General features: G+C 27.9%; 1 protein-coding gene across 4 annotated transcripts in view; it reads left to right on the top strand.

The window, feature by feature from the left end:
* LOC107443324 (insulin-like peptide receptor) overlaps window positions 1–19,852 on the top strand; it is a 142,248-nt gene that overhangs the window by 87,517 nt on the left and 34,879 nt on the right. For all 4 annotated transcript variants that reach the window (XM_016057147.3, XM_016057149.3, XM_016057146.3 and 1 more), the window contains 7 exons: window positions 5,523–6,065; window positions 9,021–9,193; window positions 10,196–10,388; window positions 12,813–12,911; window positions 15,600–15,747; window positions 16,525–16,739; window positions 19,117–19,255. In XM_016057147.3, the coding sequence (XP_015912633.1) occupies window positions 5,523–6,065; window positions 9,021–9,193; window positions 10,196–10,388; window positions 12,813–12,911; window positions 15,600–15,747; window positions 16,525–16,739; window positions 19,117–19,255 (1,510 nt within the window). The remainder of the gene's footprint in view (window positions 1–5,522; window positions 6,066–9,020; window positions 9,194–10,195; window positions 10,389–12,812; window positions 12,912–15,599; window positions 15,748–16,524; window positions 16,740–19,116; window positions 19,256–19,852) is intronic.

Genomic DNA, 19,852 nt, shown 5'->3' with positions numbered 1-19,852 from the left:
AATTTAAGACAAAATGCAAGTTGCAGGCGTATAAGTTTTTATATACCAAACGAAATGAAATCTTTATTTTACATTATTTTAAATTTGTAATTTAATTAAGAGGGCAAAAGTTACAAATCCAAATTTTCTTAGCAAACAGTAAATTAAGAATAAAAATGAGTATGTCATTGAGTATTAGACAATTTTAAGTTGATTCAGCAAAGAATTTCAAGGAAAACTAATTTTTTGGGGGGGGGGCGGGGTCACTTTACAGTGATTACATAGCATTAGTGACTTTATAACATTTGGGACGCTACCAAAGTAAAGAATATTGAAAATAAATAAGCAAATAACTTAAATACTTAAAAGCAGAGTGTCATTGTGAAATACTTACTTTACCGAATAGGAAAAGTTACTCTCGTTTTCAGCAATGAATAGAAAAAATAAATAACCGTTGACACAACCTTATGAAAATGCTAGTTTATTTTAAATTTATATACATTTTCATTTAATTAGTTACTATTATATTTTAAAACTGCTCTAATTCACAAATATATTTTTAAATTGTACAATGTAATATTTATAAGATCAAGAATTTCTCTTTTCTAAAAATTATTAAAAAATTTATATGCATGTTTGAAAAGTGTTTTTACTGATTAATTTTAAGGAGTCGGGCGATGAATGCTGCAGGTGTTTATTGTAAAAATTATGAAGTATATTACATATAAATTATCTATATAATTGGGTATTTGCATTAAACGGACACTTAATTTAATACGGACACTTAAACTAAATTTTTTTTTTTTAAATAATTACTGTGTGCGTAAAATTTCGTGTTCTGTGCTCGTAACTAATTAATAAATACTTAAATGAGCTCTCCTTTTTTCATACCTTGTAAAAAAAAATTATCTAAATTTTGTAATTAACTTTAATTATTTATTTTGGAGTCAACTTATGAGAAATTTAGAACCGTTAAAGAACGGCACAATTTTCTTAATCGTTAAAACGGACACTTCACAAGACTTCTTTAAAACCAACAAATCTTCGCGGAACTTTTCGATGGCCAACTGATGACGTATTTATTTCATCATTTTAAAATAATAACTCCTTGAAAACTTCGGTTTCTTATGATTTTTGATATTTTTACAGAACCATAACCTTATACCAAAAGTAATAACCCCTGGTGTATTTTTTTCTTCTTCAAAAATAAAGATAAACAATCAAGCAATTGATCCATAATAAATAAAAACTTCATTTGATTATCGTATTGTTAACTATTTCTCTCTCTTTTTTTTTTCTCCTTCTCTTTAAAAACATGACTCCATCCTAAGCGAATGAGAACGTTCGTTTTCTATTTTATTTTTAGATCATGTTTTTATTCTATTCTTAACTTACAATAACAAGAACTGACACATTTCCAAGGATTTGACACTGCCAATAGTAAATTTAGGTAAAGGTAAATTATTTATTGCAAGGTAACCAAGAAAAAAAATAGATCAGAGACAAATGACGTGTTAGAAGTTTAAACTAGTTAAACCTCGTTTATAAAGAGAATGGCTACGGAATAAATAGAAGTCCTAAAATTTTTGTAAATCAGAGAAATTTTAGGTAATTTAATTAAAAACCCAAAAAATCGAGGGAAATGAATGAAGTAGAATGGCTTACAAACAGAATGGCTACGGAATAAGTAGAAGTCCTAAAAGTTTTATAAATCAGAGAAATTTTAGGTAATTCAATTAAAAACCCAAAAAATCGAGGGAAATGATTGAAGTAGAATGGTTTATAAACAGAATGGCTACGGAATAAATGGAAGTCCTAAAATTTTTATAAATCAGAGAAATTTTAGGTAATTCAATTAAAAACCCAAAAAATCGAGGGAAATGAATGAAGTAGAATGGCTTATAAACAGAATGGCTACGGAATAAATAGAAGTCCTAAAATTTTTATAAATCAGAGAAATTTTAGGTAATTCAATTAAAAACCCAAAAAATCGAAGGAAATGAATTTGAGTTTAAAGTACGTGAAAGTCCAGTATTTGTTTTTCTAAAAAAGAGTCTTAAAAATTTTCTCAAATAAGTAAATAAATGAATCTTTATTTTCAACTCAACTTAAATTATTTTCAACTCAATCTTTATTTTCAACTTTCAAGTATAAGTGTTTTGTAACATATTTTTTGCATAAGAATACGGCATAACTGAAAAGTTAAAATATTTGTCACCGTTTACAAAAATCAGAGAAATTAGATGAAATCTGCCTGGAAAAATGTAGTTTTTTTCCCCTCCTGCTTGTACTCGTAGCTACCCTGATAAAATAGTCTTGGTTTTTATTTATTATGAATTTGGCCTATTTATTATGAAGAACAAATTACGTAAGATAGTACTTTATGCTTGCGCCTACGCCCCAAACACTTTCCCTTTCGGAGAGTTGTGTTCGTCAAATTGCGGAAATTGCGTTAATGATGGAAGGTTTCTGTTTTTAAATTGGCTAATTGATTATCATGCCAAAACAAGGCTGCATTAGTTTTGATTTTACTCTAACAGCAAAATTATGTGAAAAGATTTTTTTTAATATATCGTATTTTTTTTATTAGAGTATGGACAATAATAATTTTCTTAAAATTAAAATTTAGTTGTGATTAGTCGCAATTAAAATTAATTATGATTTAACATTTTTCTTACGGTTCTCGATATGAGTGGGAATTTTCAAAAAGAAATCGCCGAATATTTAAAAAAAAAAAAAGAAGAAGAAGAAATTGTCATACACATTAGAATTAAGATTAAATGTATCAACGAATTGGTAAGTATAATCAAGCAAAAACCCTTAACCTTAAAAAAAGACATTACTGTAAGGAATACCGGGCAATGACCTAAATCTACAAATGTGCTATTGATTTTTATGAAAAAGTGATTATATATACGTTTAATTGAATGACTAAAATTTGCAGAGGAATTTCATTATTCAAAGTATGTTTTGATGTTTTGACCGAAAAGGTGTCGCAACCTGTGCAAATTTTGGCTTACGAGTTCTCATGATATTGTGATTTAAGCCGATTTATATGAAAAATATACTTGTTACAAATTGCAAAATATTTAAGTGATACTAGAACGTTGTTTCCGTGCTAAAGACTTGACTAGATTTTGCTTCAAAATTTGTGCTTGATGTGTAATAATTTTGCATTCAACCACTTTTTCATCACAAAATAGACATGATAACTGCGTTGCTAGTGTGGTCAGTTTGAAGTCAATTCAAAAGTAATGTAAATATTCGAAGCAGTAACAATTTTTTCAGTTGAAATAGTTAAACTAAAAAATATAGTTTAAAAAGAGCTATATTAATATATAAAATATAATTATATATATATATATATATATTTTATAAAACGAACTTACTATGTAAAACAGAGATGGAGTCCTCCCTCCATCTAAATCTTCTTAAAAGTTTCTTTTCTTTTAACCATAAGTCTCCATCATAATTTAAGTTATGTAATCCGTAACAGCGCTTCATTTTATAACTAAATTCTTTCGACAGATAATAATAAATCTGAGCATTAACTTAGCTTTCTAAAAGTAGCAAAATTAACATTCTGATACTAAAGGTGTCCTAGATTCAAATTCTACTTCTTCCATATAGCAATCGCCATTATAATGTATAGAGAGTTAATTTTATGTATTGAAATTCCCTATTAAGTCACAAATATATTTGATTGTTTTTTTTTAATTCGTTGAAAGCGTATTTTTAAGGGAAACTTTTTCTAAATTATTGAAAAAAAAAAGTATTCTGACTTTTAATTAGTGGCGTAATTAATCGCGAATTTAAGTACATATAATTCATCATAGATTAACGTTGGAAATTGGGGAGACACATATTGTCAACATAAATTCTCGTTTACTCCGGTATTGCTTTAGAACAGTGTTCCCCAACCTCTTTATCACCGCGGACCTGTCAACGTTTGATAATTTTACCGCGGCCCACTGAGTGGGGGACATTGATTGTTTACATTTTAGATTATTTTGATTTATTAATTTTAATGTAATTGTATTTAAACACGCATTCAAAATAAAATACAGTTACGCTAAAAATAAATATAAAGTTATTTAATTGAGAACCCTGAGCTTGTTTCTTTGCAATATGACGGTTCCATCTGGGGTAATCGAAGACAATGATACATTACAAATATTTAAAAATTTATGTCATTGCCTCGGGGGCCCTTTTTTTTTAAATAAATAAAATTTTAATGGAACACAGATATTTTTAATTTGTGGTATAAACCTAGGAATTTAAATTCAGTTTCAGTGAAATGGGCGGCCCGGTACCATTTGATCCAGGTACCGGTCCGCGGACCGGGGGTTGGGGAACACTGCTTTAGAACACCCTTAAGAGGATGCTATATGATGGGAGAAATTCTCTTTCACCTTCAGGGCTGGATTACCCATTAGGCCAGACTAGGCCATGGCCTGGAGCCCCCAATGATTAGGGGCCCCCTTTAAATGGATTTTTTGAAAATAAATTTAGGAAAATTAAGAGAAACAATAATTGTTCAAATTTTTTCAAAATGTTATGATTATTTTTAGTTCTAAGTTAATAAAATGAAGTAAAATTTAATTTATTATTATTTATTTTAATTTTAAATATGCTTTCTTAAATGAGAAGACATATAAATACTTTTATATTTGAATAAATAAAAAATATACGAGAAAATTTTTTTAGCTAAGGGCCCCAAAAATTTTAATGGCCTAGGGCCCCGTGTACGCTTAATGAGGCTTTGTTCACTTTTATTAGTATTGTAAAGTTTAGAGAAAACTGAGTATAGGTAAACTTCAAACCCGTGAAATTTCAAATGCTGAAATTTTTTTTCCTTCAGAATATAAAATTGCATACAAATTATGACAGGATTACTTTCGTCACTGCGTAGTCTTCAGTTATCCTGCCATAATTTGTTTGCATTTTGATATTTTGAAGAAAACAAAGCAGCATTTGTAATGTCATGGTTTAATTTAGACTTACCTAAATTCACTTTTTCCATTTTTTTTAAAATTACCTTTATAGATGAAAGAGCAATGCGATCCTGCGTTCTCTAGGACGCTATAGCGCGGGAGATACTTTTCATCGCAAATTCTGCTTTAATCTCCATTGGGGTGCATTAATATTTAAAATTAAGAGACGAGTGAATTCAGACAAACCTAGAGATAACCATGAAGTTTCAAAGGTTGAAAATATATTTTCAAAATATCGAAAAATGCAAACAAGTTATGGCAGGATAACTTTCCCATAATTCTAAGGAATCCTTTCATAATTTGTTTGCATTTCGGTTTTTTGTTAAAAAAATTTTTCCACAGTTTGAAACTCTATGTTTTACTCTAGTATGTCAGAACTGACTTTTTCTAACCTTACGTTTTTAAATTACTTCTGGATGTCAATGTAGGGTATGAACTATATTTTCTTCAAAATATCTTATTTACTATTTTTGATTGCTCCAATGTTATTATTTTTTTATATGAAATAATTTTCTGTGTTGACAATTGTTTTTTTAAATTCTTTTCCAGTCTGTCTAGACGTGGACATACGGAACTCAGTGTCATCTTTTAGTAAACTAGAAAACTGTTCTGTCGTGGAAGGTTCTGTACAAATTCTTCTTATCGACAACGCAGAAAGCAAAGACTTTGAAAACATGACTTTTCCAAAGCTCAAAGAAATTACGGGTTACCTCCTCTTGTACAGGGTGCAAGGCCTTCAGTCATTATCTAAACTCTTTCCAAATTTGACGGTCATCAGGGGTGATGTACTGTTTCATAACTATGCACTTGTTATCTATGAACTTCGTGCCATACTTGATGTTGGACTCACAAGCTTAACAACGATCTTGCGTGGATCTGTTCGCATTGAAAAAAACGCTCATTTGTGTTATGTGGATACCATCGATTGGGATTTGATTGCAAAAGCTGGTCGCAACGGTCATTTCATCAAAGATAATAAAGCTCATGAACAGTGTCCGAATACTTGTCCTGAAATGGATTGTCATGTTAGCAGCAGCTCTAAAACTCATCGCCAGCAGAAGTTGTGTTGGAATTCTCATGCGTGTCAAAAAGGTTTGACCTTAACTTTTATCTTTTTATTTATTTATTTTAAATAATTATAACTTCTATTCTAAAATAGAGCAAGAGGAAATTTTTGTCAATTTTTTTTAATATGGAAATTGCAGTTTAGTTTTGAAGATCTAAGTTCATTCTGATTTGTTTGTTAAAAATATTTTGAAGTAAAGAAGAGAATTTTCTTCTGTGATCTTGGGTTACGTTGAAGTTTAAGAGTTGCTGTAAAGTAAAAATAATGAAATTAGCAGTGTCTCATGCTGAGTGAGATCAACGTGTATGTTTGTAGATGGTAAGTTGATCAACGTGCAGTGTGCAAAATGTAAAACTGGGCACTTGATTAATTTTTGATCTAATGATCTTTTCACGTATAACATGCTATAAGTATGGTCAGAGCCGGATTATACCTTTCGTGGGCCCTAGGCACAGCCGTTTTCGAGGCCCTTCCCTCCTTCCCCCACTCCTCCCCTCTTTTCAAAATATATGCTAAAATTTTCTTGCATATTTTTTTTAACATTTTTATTAATGTGGATTTTAATTTAAAAATTTGTTTATCGAACTTTATCTGCAATACCGACATACTGCCGATATTGCAGTTGATATCGATAATACGTACCATTATGATTAGTTCGATCAATAACTATGTAAAGGTAAACACTTCTCGTCAACAATACAACAACAAACCAGCAAAGAAAACAGTGAAATTGATAGTAAGATTAATTACAAGAAATAATTATACTACAAATAGCTTCATAGTTTTCATGATACTACTATGATAACTCAGTGAAGGAAATTAACATTGTCAAAAGTAAATCTTTTGACATTATTTATAAATAAATTTGCAAGGTAGGTTAAATGTTTACTAATAGAAAAAAAATGATTTAATACTATTTTAATAAAATGTTAGTCACGTTTTGTCAGGAACGTATTACGCCATTTTAGAAGTATTAATTTCAGAAATGACTAAAGGGCGTAAAGCTTACAGTGATTTGTACGATAATTTTGGTTTTCTTGTTCACAAAAATTTGTCAGAATCTGAGATTAAACTAGAAGCGCAAAATTTGGTGAAAATTTACTCATCCGATTTAGAGGAAAACTTTGTAGATGAATTTTTACTATTTTCAAATTTGTATGAACATAAATCTGCACAAGAAATGTTGAAGGCTCAAATTAAAGATAAACTTGTGAATACTTTTCCTAACGTTCACATTGCATTAAGAATATATTAGTCGATTCTTGGATCAAATGCAGAAGGAGAAAGATCTTTCTCCTTCCAAGAATCCAAAAATCACAAAAAAGTATTATATTAGATCATAAGATTATGCAAAATAATTTATTACCGAAAAATATTATATTTTTATTTGTATCTTCATAATTTTGTGCAAAATACACTTGTTGTTTTTAAAGCTAAATTATTTTTGTCAAAAATTTTTTTTCTCCCAAGTTTTTCGTAGTCCCTAGGCACGTGCCTAGTGTGCCTATAGGTTAATCCGGCCCTGAGTATGGTTCAAAAAAGTTAATCTTAAATATGCTAATTAATTGGTGGGAGATAGAGCATTCGCCTTCCAATGAGGTGAACTAAGTTCGAATCCCAGCGATGGCTGGTCGATACGAATTCCACACCGACCACAATGCTGACGTAAAATATCTTCAGTGGTTGGTAAGAGGAAGGGGAGAAGGGCCAAATGCATGAAACCGGTCTCTCCCCAGATGGCGTATTCGAGCGTTGTAATCGCCAATAACTGATTGTTCTTGTTGCAAGCTGTGCACCATCTTACGTTAGTGTTAGCGCCTTTAGCATTGTAAACACAAGTGTTGTTAGCATTGTAAGCACAAGTAATATGTAATCAAATACCACGTTTGCAAGAATCTCAAAACACAATGATCACGTTGTGAGCCAAATGGCTTTAAAATACACCAGAAACAGTAACCAGGAAGTATAGGCTGTATGGAGCTTGCAGCGTTCCCTTGGGTAGAAAACACCATCCATAATACAACACTTAGCTAAGCCTAACCATATAACCTCTTAATCTCAGAAAACAATTCATAATAAATAGAATTTTGAAATTTTTTCTCAAATTTCTATGTAGATATTCTTTAGATGTTCCTCAACCAGTTTGAACTAAAATAAGCAGTTTTTGCCAGTTTGTAATGATATAAGAAGAAAGTTTATTAACAGCTTAAAACTAGCATACTGAATAACGTTGATGATGAACATGAATTTTTTTATCAGTTACTGAAACTGAAATAAAAATGTTTGCCTCAATCCCAGTAAATGTTTCTAAAAATATTAAATGAATTATCTCAATTTAAAAGCAGAAAATAGATGGGTTTTTTTTAAAACATATACCCACTTTACTTCACCTGACCTTATATTACTGAAATAAAGTCAGAAGTTGTTTTTTAAATTTGTAATCTTATTAAGTTACACTAATTAGAAATATAAAGATTATGTTTGTGTATACATGTGTTGCCTGTTCAAAGCACTAATTGTGTTATTTATTGTGTTACGGTTTTACAACAACAGGTCACAACGGTTTTAGACCCCAATTCTTTACTCCGTCCTTTCTTTGGGATTATTCTGCGGCACCAACACCATCAAATTTATTTATTTATTTTTAAAAAAATTTTTTTTTTATTAAAGTAATTCAGCTATCAAAAATAAAGAATTTTTTTAATGGTAATGTCACCTAATCAGAATCATGTTAAAGAAATTTTTTGCTGAAACATTCAGAAATAAAAGCGATTCTTACTGATGCTTTTGGCTACATTTCTAAATTGATTTCAGAATTTGCACTTAAATTTACCTCTTAAAAATAACGTTTTTCCACCATTAAATTTCAAAGAGCAGGCGTAATTTATTTTTTTAAATGTTCATGTTGTAAAGTTTATAAATTTTATAAATAAAGTTTATAAATGTATGTTTTTAACAGAATAATTCATTATGTTTTCTAGTTTGTGGTGTAGACTGTGAATATCAAAATTTAACTTGCTCAACAAAACATCAGTGTTGTCATCAGGAGTGTTTAGGAGGATGCAACGGACAACTAGCTGATGAATGCATAGCTTGTCGTCATGTGGTTTATAACAGAAAATGTATGAAGCAATGTCCACCTAACACATTTAAGGTATGCACCTTTTTCTCATCATTAGTTAGGGATTTTATCGTTCAGCTTTTAAAAAAAAAAATTTTTACAAAAATTATAGAAATCATTATGTTGCAATTATATAATCACAACTTCTAAAATGAAGTTATTATTAGTTTGACATGAACACATTTATTTATGAAGAATGCAAAAAAGTGTTTTTAAAATATAATATATAAAATATAATTAATTCTGTTTTCCCTGGGGGAATATTATATAAGTTCCTCTGAGGAATAATTTTTGCTGACAAGCGATACAGGTGATAAAAGCTATGCTTATGTCATATCTAAAAATCATTACTGCAATTAAGAGTTTAAGTTAAGTTAAGAATCATTAGTTTTTTAAATACTTGTGTTTTAAAAAAATAATAAGGGTATGGGTAATAGATTGCAGAAAATATTCTTACTATTTATGCAAACCCCTTATCCCTATGTTGCAGTGCATAATTAAAAATTAACCTTTAGACATAAGCAAAATAATCAGCACAATTTAGATAAGATACAGGTGTGCGCCACAGGGGCTACAGGTGTTACGAATCCCTTTCTCTCACTCTGACTAAACTTGTTCTGACCAGTTGAGTCTATTGTGTGTAGTCTATTGCGCCTGTATTGCAAAGGAAGGGGCAAGATATCAGCTCCTAGGTTTTTTTTTCTTGCTTTAAAAGATCCAGTAATCTTTTTTTTAAAAAATCGAGTTAAAGGGAGTAAAATTCGAGTAATCGAGAATAATTAACATGAAATTGAAGATAAAAGGGTTGGGACCTCATAAAAAAATCGAGTTATAGTAATATTCGAGCTATTGTACTTCGAGTTATGCCGAATTGACTGTATTTTGTGAAACTACCGTTTTTCCTAAAGTTGAATTTGTGAAGGTACGGTAGTAAATTTCACCTGGACAGACCACTGGTATTTCAATTTTTAAATGAAGTTCATTTGAAAAAAAAGTATACTTTTTTAATGTAAATATTTTTAATTTTTCTTTCAGTACTTAGGTAGAAGGTGTATTGAAGAAAATAAATGCAAAAAAACGAGAAACAAGCTCTCCATTTCACATGACACTCAGGATATTTATTGGAAACCATTCCAGGGTCAATGTTTACCTCAATGCCCTCAAGGTTACTCTGAAAGCAAGACGAATAAGCATGAATGTAAAAAGTGTAAAGGACAATGCCCTAAAAGTTAGCCTCACTTTATCTCTTATTTTAGAAATATTGTATTGCACTAAAAAAAGGAAACAAAAATATTCTTTTCTTCAAAATTTTTTCAATGCATAATATGATACTTGGGAATATTATCTGAAAGGTGGTGAAAAAACTTATAAAATGTATTAGAAACTTGTTTATTATACCATTTTATCTTAACTCAATAATTTTATTAAAAAATTCTTAGTTGAAAATATTTTTTAAAAACATTATCACTTTAACAGAATTTGTGTGCTTGTTCTATTGGACAAATAGTATTATAATTTTACCTATTTTATTTTTTATAATTGTATTGTTATTGTGTTATTATTTTTTTAATTGTATTATAATTTTTGCAAATTTTTGTGGTATCATCAAAGTAACAAGTTTAAATTGTATTAGTATTCCAAGATATTTACTGATTAATCAGAAATTGAAATTAGGATTAATGAAGGGGTTAGTTTTGATAATTCCTATTAACAATACCACATTTTTAACTTATCTGAAATAAAGTAGTATGTATGAATAAAGTATTAGCAGAAAAATCCGATTACTTAAAAATATTATTCTGAAATCATATGTGAAACTGAAAATTAATCCCTCCTAGCATTGAATGGGAATATATACAATTTTCCTCGGTTGACAAATTTCCATTGAATTGCAAATGTTGTAAGGCAAAAAAAGAAAAAAATAATAATTATATGGCAAAAAGATCTAGATAAAGTACTCAAAATCTTAATGTAGTTATTCTGTAATGCAATTATAACTTAATTTTTCAAACAGTTTGTCATGCAATAAAAATTATTTTGCAATTTTTAAATGAAATGATGTAGTTAATAATTATATTAATTTCTTGATACAGGGTTCCTTAATAAAAAATATTTTGTCCTGATATTTCTTTTTTTTTTACCAGAAAATCCCATTTCTATGAATATAAATGCAAATTTGAAGAATTAATTGTTTTAATTAATAATAACTTAGGAATCCATTCTACACCGATATACAAGATTCAAGTTTATAGTCTTACCTACATGAATCATTGTTTCAAAATTTTTAGGAATTTACTCATTTGGTTATAAAAATACTTAATTAAATTTTTCACTGTTAAATTTTTATGGTGATGTATTTAGGGATCATATGCTTATTTATTATTTTCAGCAAATCCAATAACAAATCTTGTATGGTAGAATTCTGTAGTTTCACAATTTTTTATTTCTCTCTTTCATCTAATGTGATCTAACAACTTGAAATAAAATAATCTACAACAGCTGATTCTATTTCAAATTACAATTGTAGTTAATTTAAAAATAGATATCTATATTTATTTTCCCTTTACTTATTATTTCTTTTTAAATTTCTTTGTGCTTCAGAGTTCATATGGTTCAGAAAAACCTGCATGGCTTGTTTACTGCGTTGCTTCAATTAAAAGTATTTCTCTGAAGCTTTCAAGTTTACTTTTTTTACTATCTTTATCATCGTCTGATGAATAATGTAAATAAAATTTTGAGAAATATTTGAAAAATTATCAACGAATACAAAACAAAGTATAATATGTAAATTTAGAAATTTAGGTTGGGGAGCATCTAAATGTTAAAAGCTGTTGAGGAAATCATTTTGCATATTGTGATGAAAATGGTGCAATTTTTTTAATGAAAATGTTTTTATCTTTTGATAATAGTCATTCATTTTTAAACATTTGATAGTTACACCAGCAAATAAAATTAACAATTAATAGAAGGTGGTTATTACTCCCTTTTTCCTGTAATTCACCATTCCAAATATTTTTTTATCTAAAAAGTTGCTTCGAAGAGAAGTCAGTCCAAATGCATAGAAAAATTTTCTTTTAAGAGAATTCCCAAAACATTTTGTTAGAGATTAATTTAATCCTTTTTCTAAAGGAAGTTTTTCAAAGTCAATATATAATATTCAATTGCTAATACAAATAGGCTTCTAAGAACCTTTTAGTTGAAAGTGAGAAAGTTTAGCTTTTAAAAAATTATCACTGAAAAAGCTTTTCTAAAATAAACCTTGTTGTAAACAAATTGAGTTTTTTTAAACACCTACATAGCCTTAATTACTCAATGGTCATAATGAAACATAATAGAAAGTGTCTCATGAAGGCATATTGTTAAGTAGATAAATGAAAAAATATCTTTTTATTGAATTAATGACTTCCTTTGTTTCAATTTAACTGAGATGAAATAGAATTTTGTTTGTTAAAGAGTACAAAATATAAATTAATTTATTAGAAGAGTAAAAAAAATATGGTATTGGAGGTAACAACATTACTCACATTTACTTAGCACACTTTTTTTATTGTACATCCTATGATTGTGCTGTTTTATTTTGCTCATATGTTTGCACAACTTGCATTTATTTTAGAGCTTTTTAGTTAATTATTTAATATTTTTTTCTTTATAGTCTGTGATGGTGCTGTTATTGATAGTGTTAGTTCTGCTCAAAAACTTAAAGATTGTACTTATGTCAATGGCTCTCTAGAAATTCAAATACAAGGAGGAGGTAAGATTGAACAAACGCCTGCCTTTTATAATTTTTTCCATTGAAATAATAAATAATTTTAAATTTAAAAAAAAATGCTTTTTTATAATTTTTCTCTCTCTCTAAATTGGATGTATGTTTCAGAACAACAGTCACGTTCGTTTATAACAAGAAAGTTACGGCTTTAACATCTCTCTAATTAAATCAGATTGCTCTTTAAACACGAGTGAGATGGACTTTTCTAAAATAAAAGCTACAGCATGCAAAATGTATAAAAATAACTTATTTTTTATAATTTTTTATCTACACGGATAGGAATAATGCTTGACTTATTTTTTGACTGAACTTCAGCCATTGTTTAACGTACAACTTCAGAACACAAAATGCATTATTACTTACACCAACTAATTTTGGAAAAGTTTGTAATATCTTGTCTAATTAGATGTTGATGGTGGTGGTTTAAATGTTTCTCTACCAGCGCAATGAGCTTATGTGTTTTACAAACATTTGATCTAATAGAATAGCAATAGTTGATATAAAATCTATTATTCTGTTGTTTGCATTACAACATCTTCTGTAAGTTATTGCAGTGAAAAACATTTAAAACTTGTTATTCAAATTGAGTTAAATAGGGCTTGATATTGAAACGCATATTTTATTTTATTGAAATGTTTTCTTTTCTTACCTAGTTTTTTTAACTATTAAGTTCCACTTCATTATCTGATCTGTAAATTTTATTAGTTAAGTTTTTACTATTTTTGTTCACTTTGATTTGTTGCAGCTTTTATAACTAAGCAGCATAGTAACACAAAAATGCACATATAATGTACTCAATATAAAATACTTGGGGAGAAATATAGAAAATAATTTGCTGTCCAGGTCCATCCTATGATGCAAACTTTGTTTCCTGCAGAAAATGTAATGTTCCTAGACATTAATGCTCATATTCATACAGCAGGACTTGTTCAATCATGGTTTGATGAACACGAAGATGAAGTGTAATATTATCTTTGTTTGGGCAGTCCCCCGACCTTAATATAATTTCCATTATGGTATATTCCATGAAGAATTGTGTAATATTCCTCTGATTACTGTTCAGAATTTATAATTCTGTAATAGTTGCGTAACGCCCTATTAATAAAGGACTTATTATAAAATTAGGATGTTTTCATTATTTTGATAAACATCTGTATATATGATGGGAATGTTTTGTCCCTACTATGCAGTCAGGTGTTTTAATTAGAGATTAGGTGTCTTAATTAGATGTTAGGTTTTTTTTTTATTTGTTGGTGCATTAGTAGAATTTGATAGTTAGTATTGGATAATATTATTCTTTGACCTTATTTTTTAGTATAATTCATCAAATGTTTTTATTGAACTTTGGTGTAGAGGAGCTCAAAATAAAAGCCCTCTTCAGTAATTGTCATACATAAATTTATAAAGCATTGATAAAAGTGATGTTTATCAAAAGTGATTTCAGCCAAATTTAAGTTGTATATAATCTGAGTCAGCATTTCCTCCGGAAGAAACCTGTAACACTGGAAAAAATGAAGGAAACTGGAACTTTGCGATTTCGGAATGAAACTTGACTAGATTTTATCATGAATTTAAAAATTCGAATGTATTAATTATGGATTAAAAATTTATAGTTTAAAATTTTTAACTTTATTTTCATTTAATTCATAATTAACTTATAATTTTATGATTAAGTGTGTTAAAGCACTGTATGTATTAAAAATATTTATTTATTACTAATATTTATAATTAATATTTATATTCAATGTAAGAATGGTTTTCAGTATGTATACTTAACAGAATTTGGTTTTGAAAACTTGTTTGCAACTATGAATACAATGTGTGATTTGTATTTTATTACAATAATAGGATAATTTGATTATGATACTTTAAAAGTTCTTTATATTCCAAAATAAAGTTCTTTTTATATTTCTTTATGTTAAACATTAAAAACCGCAGTTGTTTTAATTTCTTTAAAAACCACAGTTGTTTTAATTTCTTAATTCATTAAATTTCTTTTTTTCTTCAAATTTTTTATTTTTTTATTTTCATTGAGTATTTAAAATAGCTTCATTAAATGACTTGGAGATAATACTATTTAATACTTGATATTTCTATATTTTAAAGATTTTCTTTCATTTGGGATGGAAGAAACATATTTTTTTTTCTCAGGCATTTCTTCCATGGTTTTTTCCTCTTGTAAGAAACTTACCATCCTTGTATATAATCATACCTGCTATCTTATTAAAGTATCTTATCCTATAAATATCTTATTTAGTTAAGTCTTATTTAGTAGATATAATTATAACTACAATTTTATATTCTTTCTGAAGATGATTTTCTCTAGTTGTAGGGAAAAGACAACTGAATTATTGTTGGTAGAATGATTGCATGGAATTCAATAATATGTAGTGGTTGTTAAAACCATATTTATAAATCTAAAAAAGTAAGACAAATAATATAAATGTTGTTACTATTTTAAATATAAAAACAAGTCATAGTAAAAATCCTTTTAAATTGGTAACTATGCAACCTATTTGAAACTCGGTTTAGTTAGTTTGTTTAAAGAGAGAGAAGGAAAATATAATCTTGTTGATTTTTAATAATTGTGTTTTTTATGGAATTTTTTTCTGCTCTATGTTCTAAATTATATTTAGGTGTCATGAAATGTTATATTTTTTGTTACTGTTTTAGATAATATCATCAAAGAATTGGAATCCAGCCTAAGCAGCATTAAGGAAATAAGGGGTTATTTAAAAATTGCTAGATCTTACCCTCTGGTGTCTTTAAATTTTTTGAGAGATTTGGCATACATCCATGGAGAACAATTAGACAAAAAAGAGTGAGTTGAATATTTTCTTAAGTTTAGTCTGAATGTTTCAGTAAGGTATAAAATATATGTTATTAATTGAATTATCTATATACTTTCAACTATAAAGTGCTGTTTGTATGTTTCATTTATATGCCGTTTTATTGTTGTCCCAGTCGTTCCTAATCTCTCCAATGTTAAAATAGTTAGTTTATACTTCAGAAAAAAGAATATGAATTATTTGTTTTTTGCCTTTTTCCTTTACTTTTTTTAAAAAAAGAATATATATATATATATATATATATATATTTATGTACAGTCAGGCCTGCTTTAAGCAATACCATTGGTTCCAGCCCATTATATTCAAATAAGTAGGTTATTCAACTTAAAGGGAAGTGCATTAGTCAAACTTAAATTCTATATTTTCAATAATTTTTACTTTGAAATGGCATGTAATACTTAGTATAATGTTTGAAGAAATAAACTCTTTTTAATAATGAATAAATAATTATAATTTGAGTTTAGTGACACTTTATTACATTTTATTCTATATAAAAAATATATCTATGAAAATGAAAGGTATAGTATACAAAATTTATATAAAATCACAATTTATATGAATACAATACTACTATCAATCAAAGAAATCTGTTATTGGAGTAAATTTTAAAGCGCATTGAACTAAATATTTCTCCACTTTTAATATGAATGTATTATATAAAAATTTTATAACAGAAAATATATGTTTTTGACATTTACAGAAGTAGTTTTGTTCAATAATTAAAAAATAAAAAAACCCTTTTATTTTAGATATGCCTTGCTTGTATTAGACAACCAGAATCTTCAAGAATTGTGGAATTGGGAAAGTAGGAAAAATAAGCTTATGATCAAAGGTGGTAAAGTTTTCTTCCATTTCAATTCCAAACTATGTCCAAATAAAATTGAGGAACTTAAAAGCCATGCTGAGGTTATGCCTTGGGATGAAAGAGATGTCTCCCCTAGCTCAAATGGAGATAGAGTGGCTTGTAAGTGTTTGTTTAGTGGCTTGTAAGTGTTTGTTCAGTGGCTTGTAAGTGTTTGTTTAGTGGCTTGTAAGTGTTTGTTTAGTGGCTTGTAAGTATTTGTTTAGTGGCTTGTAAGTATTTGTTTAGTGGCTTGTAGATGCTTGTTTATGTTTAATAGTGCTGAACAATTTTCAACTCAGCCTAGCAGTAATGTAATTTAAAATTGATTTAAACCTTTTGGTAAAAGTAATGGAATTCACATGCTTTTTATCTAAACACATTTATAGATACACATTTATTTTAACAATTTAAAAAAAAAATGAATAAAGCTATTCAGGATTCATAGTTATCCTGATATTCCTTATTTTCTTGATTAAAAATATGTTCTGATTTTTTACGTTTTGCCCTGATATTTCTGTTTGTTTGTTTCTTCGAAACTTAATAATTTCAACTGAAAAGTTATACTGAAATGAATTTTAAAAGAAAAAAAAATTATTACAGTTGATAAGAAATTATATACATATCAATGTCAAAACCAGTAATTTCTTATTTAAAAGTGAAATCCGAAACTTGTATTAAAAAAAAAAAAGAGTTAGCGTGAAAAAAGGAATCCCTTTTTTTATTTTCCTCAGAAGAACAAATTATTGCTAGAACAGTTCTGCTACAAGAATTTTCTTATTAAGTCGCATCTTTTTTACGGAATTGTTTCTTATTTTTGCCATATTACACCTCTTATCATCATTAGTCAGTCATAGGCATTTGACCCTAAGATTATGAACAGGATGGCTAACACATGAGCATCTGAAGAAGAGTAAAAACTTTTCTTCCTCATTACAATTATATTTAAAAAAAGAAAAAAAAAGAAGGAAATCGAAAAAAAAAAAAAAAGAATCTGACTTTACTATTTAATTCTAAAATAGGCTTGATATATAAGTTAAACATTGCTGCGAGGATCTTGTTAAGACTATTATTCTAGAAAATATTGTGGATTATAAATAAATCACTATTTTGTACCAAAAATAAATTGTGATTATTGAATTTGTATCGAGGACTCAACTTTTTGTGTTATTTTGGCTTCTTTTATGGTCGTTTTCTTGCGTTATTGCATCATTCATTCAAATTTTTTTTCTTAGAGAAGAGGCCGGGTCCCCTCTGTTCCATCTGAGTGACAAATTTCCATGATATGAAAAAAAGTGTTTTTAAGCCGTTAATTCTATTAATTTTGCATAATTCTTTATTTAAAAAAATTTCTAGTTTTCACTAAAAGCCTTAATTATCTAAAATTATAAAGTAAAAACATTGTATTTCACTCTATTTTCAGATTAAACTGAATCCTTTGAATTATTATTATTTAAAGTCATGAAAATAGTCATTAAATTCTGGAATCATTTACTAATTTTTTATGGTAAAGTTTTGATACAATGCAGATCTTAGTTGTTTTGGAAAGTTTAAATCATATTTTTAATGTATTTAATAATATAACTTAATTCTTAAATATTGCAAACATACAATATTTCGAAATTAGAGACAGTCCACAAATTACTCATCGTTCTGACCTGTGATGTTATTTGACACTTGATGATGGGAAAAAAAAACCTCTGCACTTTTGCATAGTAAATTTTTTTCCTCTTATCCATTAAATTGCAGTCAAAGCATTGTTTTTCATTTCTTATACTTTTTTCTTTCATTTATAAATCGAATGTAGTTATGTAGTTTTAGATGTCCTTTTGCTTTGAGTCATAGTTTATTAGTTTTAGTCTACTTATTAGTTTAGTCTAGTCATTGTTTATTAGTTGAGTCATAGTCTGTTACTCTTTACTTTGGCAATCTTTGTTTCCAGAATTTGCTGCATTTTTTTAAAAATTTGTCTTATGTTTATTTTTGTTTGCATTTATTCTTTAGTCTGTAGATTATGCAAGTTGTAGAATTTAAGTAGCTTATTCCAGGAAAATAGCTGTAATTATCAATTTTCTTTTCAACTTTCAATCCATTTTTATGTTAAGGAATCTGATTCCATAGTCAAGAAATTTCAGGTTCCGAGATTTCTTGTATGAACGCATGTGCAAAATTGCACTATTCTTTAAAATCATTTCTGATCAACTTAGTGTTGATCAGAATGTTGTGTGGTGGCCATATTTTTTTAAAAGTCTTTTTGTAATTTGTCCTGAATTTTATTTTGAACCATTATAAAGCCTGAACAATGTCTTCAATGTCAAGCATGCAAACTTTTACAAAATTCAAAGATTTTATTTTATTTGAAGATGTTTTTATTTTTCACTGGGACAAACATGTTGGAAACTGAATGTTCTTTATAAAATATTATGTAAAATAAGTATGATTAAATACTATGGTAATGAAAAATTACTGATATAAAATGTTGATTATAAAATTGTTATAGGTAATGTCATCGATATGGATATGGAAGTTTGGCGTGTCGGTGCTAATGTTGTTGGTCTGAGATGGACAAATTTTAGACTGGCTCATAAAAATATTGATTTTCGGTCACTTTTGGGCTATGTTGTTTACTTTAAAGAAGCGTAAGTGTTTTTTAAAATCATATATAATTGTGTTTATGGTTTATATCTAATTAATCTACTATATTTCTAAGAATGCTAACTTTTAAACTTGTTTCTTAGAAACTAAGAATTCTTATGAGAAATTCAACTATCATTTAAATATCAGTCTGAAAACTGAATTAAAATGTACAAGGTCAACTACTGTGAGATTTTGCTATACCTAGGGAAGAGTATTGTACCTTTAATTTTACCTTGTACCTTGTTTATTTATTTGTTTTTTCATGCAGATAATAATAATTAAAATTACTTAGAAATTTTGTGGGAAATACATTATACTTTAGTCTATTGATATGTATATACACACACAACAGTAGAACTTCAATTTAATGACTCTTGTCGAGCTGGACAAAAATTTCATAAATAACAGGGCACCAATATATTGGGGACATGAAAAATCCCATAAAAGCTAAAATTGAAATGCGTTCAAATTAAAATACAATCTGAAAATTAAATGTAATAGTCTTAAAGTACACAATGAATTTTCCAGCAATTCCAATGCACCTGTTTCTCTCTTTTTGAAGTAAGTTTTCAGTCTGCTATATAAATGCTGCTTCTTAA

This window comes from Parasteatoda tepidariorum, chromosome 7 (genome assembly GCF_043381705.1).
Source record: "Parasteatoda tepidariorum isolate YZ-2023 chromosome 7, CAS_Ptep_4.0, whole genome shotgun sequence".
Lineage (NCBI taxonomy): Eukaryota > Metazoa > Arthropoda > Arachnida > Araneae > Theridiidae > Parasteatoda > Parasteatoda tepidariorum.
Note: the sequence above shows the minus strand (reverse complement) of the source record. Positions and strands in the feature narration are given on the sequence as shown.